Source organism: Boleophthalmus pectinirostris, unplaced genomic scaffold (genome assembly GCF_026225935.1).
Source record: "Boleophthalmus pectinirostris isolate CB_2022bp ecotype Guang Dong unplaced genomic scaffold, ASM2622593v1 HiC_scaffold_12, whole genome shotgun sequence".
Taxonomy (NCBI): domain Eukaryota; kingdom Metazoa; phylum Chordata; class Actinopteri; order Gobiiformes; family Gobiidae; genus Boleophthalmus; species Boleophthalmus pectinirostris.
In genome coordinates this window covers 3,379,180-3,388,830 of record NW_026571018.1, presented here as the reverse complement: position 1 = coordinate 3,388,830, position 9,651 = coordinate 3,379,180, and the positions used below count along the sequence as shown (strand labels likewise).

At 43.1% G+C, this 9,651-nt stretch overlaps 1 protein-coding gene across 1 annotated transcript; it reads right to left on the bottom strand.

The window, feature by feature from the left end:
- Positions 1-695: 695 nt before the first annotated feature.
- On the bottom strand, positions 696-1,670 carry LOC129407485 (odorant receptor 131-2-like). Its single transcript, XM_055148691.1, has one exon. It carries the CDS (start codon positions 1,668-1,670, stop codon positions 696-698), a length of 975 nt encoding a protein of 324 aa, XP_055004666.1.
- Positions 1,671-9,651: the final 7,981 nt, after the last annotated feature.

The window sequence follows — 9,651 nt, the reverse complement described above, 5'->3', positions numbered from 1 at the left end:
TACCCACTCCACAAAACACCTGAAGTAAATCTATTATTGTGTTTATAAGGGTGTCTGGGCGCTCCCTTAGAGATAGGGTGAGGAGCTCAGTCACACGGGAGCAGCTCGGAGTAGAGCCGCTGCTCCTCCACGTGGAGAAGAGCAGCTGAGGTGGCTCGGGCATCTGTTCCGGATGACTCCTGGGCGCCTCCCTCAGGAGGAGTTCCGGGCATGTCCCACTGGGAGGAGGCCCTGGGGCAGACCTAGGACACGCTGGAGGGACTATATCTCTCGGCTGGCCTGGGAACGTCTCGGGGTCCCCCCCGGAAGAGCTGGAGGACGTGTGTGTGGAGAGGGAAGTCTGGGAGTCCCTTCTCAGACTGCTGCCCCCACGACCCAACCCCGGATAAGCGGAAAAAAAGGAATGGAATGGAATGATTCTATCAACACAGACATTCACATGGACAGTCTGGTGTAATAATAGATGGCTCACTAGGTAATGAGACCCTATGTCCAAAATTCCAAAATGTCCATCAGTTGATATGACATCACGAGGTGGAACAGAGCATTTTGAGCTTTAGAGATGAAGACAGACTAATAACAAAGAGTTACTCAAACATGAGAATGAAACAAAATACAGCTCCAGATGTTTTTGAGTACAGAACATTATAATAGTCTTTAAAGCTCACGAGTCCATTTTGAGAAACACAGGACCTTTAAACTTTGGCCGACCTCTGTAGAGTCATGTGCAGTTTGACAGGGCCGAGCCTGACACGGACGCAGCAGCAGAGGCGCGACAGGAGCAGCGGGCGCAGTTTGGGGTCGCGCAGTCCGTACGTCAGAGCAGAGACGCCGCGCGGAGTCAAGATGACCAGTATATAAACCACCACGAAGAACTTCCCCACCAAGTGCTGCTGCCCCGACTCCTCGACCGTCGTGAAGAGCGTCATGTTCAGCGTCGAGACCAGATTCAGAAACAACTGGAACATGTGCAAGAGCAGCGTCTTCTTTGCTTTATCCGCAGACTCTTTTTGCGAGGAGGCGGCGTGAGCGACCACCATCACGGCCACGAAGGAAGAGGAGATGATGAGGCTGCACGACAGGAATAGGATGTAAGTGAAGACGTCGGAATACACTTTGGATCCGGGGTTGAGCAACATCCCGACGTTGTTGCAGTAGCTGGGCATCAGTAGAGTCGGCAAGTCACGGAACGGGAACCGGAGAAGGAGGACGACGCGGGTTAGGATGTCTGCAAAGCTAAACATCCAGGTTAAGAAGATGCAAATGAAGGTGTTCCTCAGAGTGACAACGGCGGAGTGTCTGAACGGGAAACACACGGCGACGCAGCGCTCCAACGACATGAATATTAACGTGTACGGAGAGATGTAGCTGGTCAGGAAGGAAACCATGGCCAGACAGCCGCACAGAGGGTACGAGATCCGGATCTGAAAGGAAGCGAGGAGGTACAGAGTCTGGGCCTGAGCGATGAGCACTGTGTCGCCGAGCACCAGGTTGAAGAGCAGGACGTACCGCGGGCACTGGGAGAACGAGGGTTTACTGCGCAGGACTGCGAGGATGGTGCCGTTGATGATGAGGAACAAGCAGCAGGGGGCGGAGGTGGCGCACAGGAAGAAGACCTTGGCTCCGGTCAGGTTTTCAGACGACGAGTTGCTTTGGAAGGAAAACTCCATGATCCACACCTGAGACACAAGTTTACACAATTTAACAACAAGTGACTAAAGTGCTATGAAGGGACGCTTAAATTATCCCGACAGACCCCCACCCCGACATTCCGTCATTCCGACATGCCCGAATTTCAGTACCTTCTATGTCGCCATTCGAACAACCTACTCATAGTCTGGAGCATCACTTTTTTGCCTTGTATACGCCGTGTCTCTAAACCAGGACTAAAACCAGGACTAAACCAGGACTAAACCAGGTCTAAACCAGGACTAAACCAGGACTAAAACCAGGACTAAACCAGGACTAAACCAGGACTAAAATCAAGACTAAAACTCGGTCTAAACCAGGTTTAAACAGGATTAAACCAGGATTAAATCCAGGTCTAAACCAGATCTAAACCAGGTCAAAACCAGGACTAAAATCAGGACTAAAACCAGGTCTAAACCAGGACTAAAACCAGGACTAAACTCAGGTCAATAGCAGGACTAAACTCAGGTCTATAGCAGGTCTAAACTAGGACTAAAACCAAGTCTAAACCAGGACTAAAACCAGGACTAAACTCAGGTCTATAGCAGGTCTAAACCAGGACTAAAATCAGGACTAAAACCAAGTCTAAACCAGGACTAAACCAGGACTAAACCAGGACTAAAACCAGGACTAAAACTAGGACTAAACTCAGGTCTATAGCAGGTCTAAACCAGGACTAAAATCAGGACTAAAACCAGGTCTAAGCCAGGATTTAACCAGGAATAAACTCTTCCCATACACCACCTTCCCACACGCAGAGCGCGACTGAGACGGAGACCATGCCGGGACCAGACTGGGACCAGACAACAACAGTTTTTTTGACTGGCGCCCCCCTGTGGCACCTGATTTTCCCAGTGGAGTCCCATTCAAGTACTAACCAGGCCCGGCCTCTGAGCTTCTGAGATCTGACGGGATCAGACTTTGACGCAATCCAGTCGCCTTCTGCACACAGGACTGTAGAGTTCACACATAAAAATTAGGGCTGGGCAAAAATAAAAAAATTTAATCGCGATTAATCACATGTTATACGCAAAACCAATTAATGAATTAAAAAGTAGAGTATAGCTGCTCTTTTATTGGAAATGTAAATGAAAGAGCCAAACATTTGTTGTGTAAACAGCATTTCTTTCCCAGGGGAACCTCAGAGTCTTCAAGGTGTTCAGGGAAGGCTCAAGAAAAAATATGGAATGGACATTTGTACTACTAATATATTTATTGAATATTTTTTATGCTGTGAGTAATGAACACTACACTAGTAATAATTTCTAGATCAGTGTTATAAACTTGGACTGATATTTCTTAGGAAACAAAGGGTTAATATAATGGAATGGAAATGGACCAATCACATTTTTTCTTCCAATGGTATCTGGGGAAATCAGTGATTCCCCCTGCAGCACTGAACTAAAGAAATAAACTCAGTTCAGAGCCGGTGCCCGCGGCTGAAAACGCGGCTGAGTCCGCAGCCGGAGCCGGAGCCTGCGGCCGGAGCCGGAGCCGGAGCCGCTCGGGCACGTTGCATCTCACGTGGTCAGAAAAAAGTGAAAAAAAGTGTAAAGAAAAGACGTCAAACTTAAAGAAACGCTCGCGGTGGACTTTTTCAAAATAAAAGCCAGTGAGAAACAGACGTTTACAATAAAATAAATAATAAAAACTGCGTTAACGGTGTTAAAATAATTGTCAGCGTTAATGACTTAATTAGTTAATGCAAAGTTAACGCATTAACGTGCCCGGCCCTAATAAAAATTTATTTTGTTTGCAATGTGAACATTTCCTCAAAAAAAAAAAAAGTTATTTATTGCAATTCAAGTCATGCAAATCCAATGACGAGCTTGAAATGGTACAAAAAAAAGGTTAAAAAAACACAAGTCCAAGCTCTGCCAAAACTACCTCAGGAAAAAAAACAAGTTGGTGAGTTTGAAAACCTGGAGAGTCCAGCAGCAGCACAGTGTCCAGACTTAAACCTCATGGAGCTGGTTTCGGAAGAACGGGACAGAAAAGTGTCACACATTTATGGAAACTTCTGCAACAGACTTGGGAAGAACTTTCTGAACAATATTTGATTTCTGTTGTAAAAAGACTGAGCCACGAGTGTGTTCAGCTGTTCTATCTGCAAAAGGTGGACACACACATCAAGCAAAAGTTTAGAATACGTTTTGGTCAACAGTAAAAAAATGGAAAAAGTGTGGTGTTCTAAAACTCTTGACGTGCATTGTACTGTACACATAAAAATGATGACTAAACAGGGAGTTAACACAGAACTAAACCAGGACTAGAACAGGACCAAACCAAGTCTACATCAGGTCTAAATTAGGCACAAACCAGGACTAAACTTAAACACATTTCCACCTGAATTATCATTTCCTCATCTGATTTGTCCAAAAGGCCCAAAGTAAAAAATAAAACAAAATTACAAATCATCACGTTTTGTTTTTTTTTGTAGTAGTAGAAATAGTTGCAAAATACCCCAAATACTTCTCTGATACAGTTTTCGGGAGTATCACTGCTGCTCCCAAATAACAAGTTAATGACAAAAGTTTTCACAATTAAAACTGTTAAACTACGACTTTGGTGTTTTAGCATTAAGATAACATTTTTGCATCGCATTAGACATGGAGTAAAGGATAGTATTTATCATTGAACAAAATAAAAAAATATAGGATTTGGATGGTAATAACAGTAAAACACCAAAAAAAAACAAAAACTGATATATGTTTAACTAAATCATCACAAATGATGACACAATTATAAAGGTAAAAACAGCTGGAAAAGACTACAAAACATCTAAGCCAGATCAAAATCAGGGCCGAATCAGGTCTAAACCAGGTCTAAATCAGGACTGAAACTCATCTAAACTGGGTATGAATCAGGACAGAACCAAAGGACAAAAAAATAAGCGTGTACCAGGACTAAACTAAAAAAACTACCAGGCCAAATCAGATCCTGTACAGACACGGCATCATAACTGGGACTAGAGATAAAAACAAGGACTAAACCAGGACCAAACTGAGTCACCTGATGCCGGACGTACACTGTGCGATATTTTCGGTCGTGTCACTCAGCCTCAGCTTAAACTGTACGAACAAATCTCAGGGTTTAAAAGTTCACAGCTCACGAATCATGTTCTCACACTGTACGAACCGACACTCGGACGCGACCTGCCTGCACACACTGTACACTCACGTAACGACCGGAGATGTTGGTCCGGAAGTAGAAAACCACGGAATTAGAGAACCACAGACACAATGCTGATCCAGGCAAAAAACAGAAGCACTGCCTTGACAATTTGTGCCATTCTCTGCGCAGACAAGCCCAAAAAGAAGAGGCGATGAATCTGATCAAAGAAATGTCTGGGCAGGCGTGGGCAGTACGGGTTGTCAGTTCTTCAGAAGGAACTGGTGGTAAGTAGCATCAAGTTCTTCACCAAACTTGTGTTCTGTGTTGTTGGATTAGCTGCGCCTCCATGTCCTGTGTCCAAAACACTCACCGGCGCCATCGTCCTCCACAGCCTCATATCCTGCTTCCTCTTCTGCCTCCACACATGCTCAGGAAAATCGGCTCGTGGAACGACTTCAACAGTAAAACCCTCACGAGAGGCGACTGGATTTCAAACAGATTTGATTTTCTTGCGACCTACGAATGCCGATCAGGAGCTATAAATCAGTTTTTTTTACCCCATGTTTACGACACGAAGCACGACACACGATGAAGCCAAAACTCGATCCCCAAAACAGTCGCACGAGTGAAAAATCGGCTCAAAAATCGCACAGTGTACACCTGGCTTAAGACCACTTCAATGAAAATTAAGACCAACATTGCACCCGTTATGTGGACGAAAAACACCAGATCCAATTTTAATAATGACCAACCAACTACCAGCATTTTATCTAGAATCTAAGAGCCGCTGTGGATTCGGCCCGATCCCTAAAAGAGTCGCACAAGTGAAAAATCGGCTCAAAAAGGGTCAAAAATCGCACAGTGTACACCCGGCTTGAGGATTAAATCAGGGCTGGACCAGGACCAAACCAGGACTAAAAGAGGAAAAAGTGAAAAGCCTCAGTTCGGAGACTCTGCACAGTGAACCTGAGGAGAAGCAGCGTCAGTATCACCGGCCTCCCTGTCGCCCTCGTCTGAGCTCCCACAATGCACCGCTTTAAATCAGAGGTGTCACGTGACCTCAGACAAAAAAGGACTAGGACTCAGATTAAAATGTTGACATGAGCTGATTAGTTTAAAGTTTGGATTTCACCAAATGTTTTCTCATGTTTAATGTTTTTGAATGTGACAGAGCTGAATATGGGAGACAGTAAAAAGTCCCGCAAAGTCAGAAAGTCAGACGGCCTTGCCACTTGAGGTCCTCCTGGGTGGTATTTGCCCTCATATCAATAAAAGTCTCTCCCACTGTGGTCACCAGCTTCACCACAGACACGTTTTGCACAGAATCCCGCTGTAAACGAGCAGCTTTTGCCCTCATCAGCTGTAAATTTCACTCTTTAGACTGTTTAAACTGGGGCTCAACACGGACTTAAACCTGGATCAGAACAAACCAAGTCTGCATCAGGTCTAACTTGGGTTCAAAATCAGGGATCATTTCCTCCCTGAATTCGATGTGTCCAACAAATGCTCAAATGTGAAGTAGTTTTTAAAGAAAGTGGTAAAAATGTACATTTGTGTTTTTCTCATCAGAGCATCAAAGTGTCGCTCTTAAGTGAAGTTTCCATTTAACAACATCACTCATTCTCATAAACAGGAACCTGCATGTAACGCAATTTTGTTAGGGTTAGGGCCAGACTACGACCACAAAGGCTGCATCAGAAGATTGTCCTTTTAGGAGCCTGAGTGTGAATGAAGAGACAGACAGGAATTTGAAGTTTGGGTGAAGTATATTGAAAATAGTTTAACAGAACAAAACAACAACAAACAAAAATAGAAAATAAAAAACAGTCCAGTTATTTGGTATTTTAGACCAAGTCAATCTCAGTTCAGGTTCTGGGTAACCTGGCTCGCCATCAATTGGTTTCTAGTTGAGTTGAGAATTTCTGCGAAACTGGAGTTCAATCAGTCCATAGAAAAAAAAAACCTTGACCTTTGAATTTTGGGTTGTGATCTTCTCTCCAAACACGGCCCGGTGTGTATGAATGTGTATGGAGGCTCTAAAAGTGGATGTTGTAGGATTCTTAGTTTAAAAGTTTATTGGAATTGTTTGCCGACGGCCAGACCACGCCACAGCCACAGCGGAGCGGAGGAGGAAGTGACACGGTGACCCCGCAACATAAAGGAAGTGGGGGAGATCGGTAAAGCGGAATTGACCCGCAACAATAAAAGTGTCTCAAATGCGGGTTACATGCACACTGTGTGCATGGGCCATGATATGTGTGCGGCACTGAACTAAAACTTAAAACATTACGGCTTTATCAAGCTCAGCTACGTTAATAAGCGTTTTATACTAAATCATTAATTCAGCTGCATCTGCATCAAAATGTGATCGTTATGTCTGAAACATAATAAAAGGCTAATGAATGTTGGTCTATTCATAATAAGTAAGTCTTTATTTATATAGCACTTTTCACAGACATATGTCACAAAGACACTTTACAGAGCATTTTTCATAGATTCATTATTCTTTTGTCTCCAAACCAGCTGTTGGTAACCTACTATTGTAGCCACAGCTGCCCTGGGGCAGACTGACACAAGCTCGGCTGCCATGCCAATTGGTGCCATCGATCCCTCTGACCAGCACCATCACTCACACACACACCACTTTCATACTAGGCAATGTGGGTGAAGTGTCTTGCCTAAGGACACAACAGCAGTTTTTGTGACTGGCGCCTCCTGTGGCTCCTGATTTTCCCAGTGTCTCCATCCAAATATAAACCAGGCCCGGACCTGCTGAGCTTCTGAGATTTGACAGGATCAGACTTTGTCAAGCTGGTATGGCCACGATAATAATGTAATAATCTTACAGTTCTGTTGATGTACAGAACTCGGCCTTCAGCACACACCTCACCACAAACAATGAGACACTGTAAAGAAAAAGGTATGAATGTTTTTATATTTATGTTCTGTTATGTCTCTAGTCAGTTTGTGTGTGTGGGCCTGTTTATGAGTGACACACTGAAAACTGTGTTTTGCCACTTTTCCACCAGCTGTAACCAAACCTTGCTATTTTCTTTTTTGTGTGGTATTGGATGTAACAATCAAGCAGCTGTTTACTCTAATGTTACATGTGAAAGAGGCTCAAATTTCTGTCTTTTTAAAAATGTTTTCTTCTGCGTTACCCTGTGTGTGTAACAAATTGCTCAAATAAAAATCTATGGATGAATGTTGTTTTAACTCACACTTCACTTTACGTTATTCATACATCCACACTGTGGTGCTGAGGCCACAGACGCCGTGGGGCAAACTGACAGAAGTGAGGCTGACAGTTTACACCATCGGCTGCTCCCTCCACCAACGCTCAGGTTGGTGTGACACTTCACTAAAGCCACTGGTTTTCCCAGAGGTTTTCCATCCAAGTACTGACCAGACCCAACCCTGTTTGCTCAAATCACTTTTTAATCTGTTTGTTCATTAAATAATCAAAGAACTAAATCCTAAAGTTCCAGTTTAGTGTCAGATTTGTTTCTCTGGGCTGAGCTTGTTAAAGCACACCAAATTATTATTATTATTATTATTATTATTATTATTTAGAGCTTTTAACCATGTTATAGTTGGTTCCCCTCAGCATTTATACTCTGAGTTATATTTGAAGTGATTGATGTTTATTCTAGATCAATATTGATCCATTTAAAACATCTACATTGTAACATAATGATCCACATCTGTTATGGATTATATCTATATTACAAACAAAAGCACAATATGTCTTCTTTAAGGGGTTTTGCAACTTTAAATTAGTTTGTGCAGTGAGTATAAAGTGTTGATGCCAAAGTTTAAAGTTTAGTTTTTGAAAAGTGAAGTTGGTTTGTCCCAGAGCTCAGGGTGGCGCTGCTCTGGGGCTGCGTCTGGAGGGTTTGTACCTGGAGATTGTGTCTGTGTCTGGGGTTTATGGAGCTTTAATATTTGATGAGGTGAAACTCTGTGCATTTTAGATGAGGTAAAACAAGTCTTTAGGGAACAGACTGAAGAACAAACACATCAGACAAATATAAACTTTCTCAAACAATAAACTTTAATGATGTAACAGCACTGAGCTCCTGCAAACTCAGCCAGGCCCCACAGTTTGGAACCAGGATGAGTCAGCTGAAAAAAAACTTTTAAATCACAAATTATTCCAGACGTCCAAATTTATATTGAGTGTAAGCAGAGGAAAATGAGGCAAAAACAACAAATTGTCAATTTAATATTCAATCTAACTGCTTTGCATTGGGCCGCTCATTGATAATAGCCTGTACTCGCTCTTTTCAGCACTGCCCACTTACTCTGTAGGCTTTTCCTCTGGCAGAAGAAATACTGACCGAGGAGTATAATTATTAGGCCAAAAGACCCATAGAACCACAATTATCCTGGACCAGGGATCACATAGACAGAACAAACATGACACTGGAGAGCAGAGACACCAAAGACGTGTAAAGGTCAGACGACGAGTAAAACAATGAAGCACTTTTTATTGAATGACTTCGATTTGTCAATGGCAACAGTTCCAGGGCCCAGTTATAGGTCATCATCAACTTAAGACATCATCAATTTATTTAAGGGTCTGGTCAAGTGGTAATGGAGGGAAATGGGCAGATTTTTGACATTCAAATGTCTCTTATTCAGAAACTAGAGGGACTATTGAAATAAGTAAAGTATCAGAATGTAGGAAAGAGTTACACTCCAACAGGGTCAAGTTAAACCTGTGATATTCTTTCAAGTTGTTGACAAAAAATTAAAAAACTCATGTCGGTAACAGAGGGAATGAAATATGCAGCACTTTTTGGGCAATAAATCCAAACAGTGATAACTCTTGGTTCTCACTTCCAT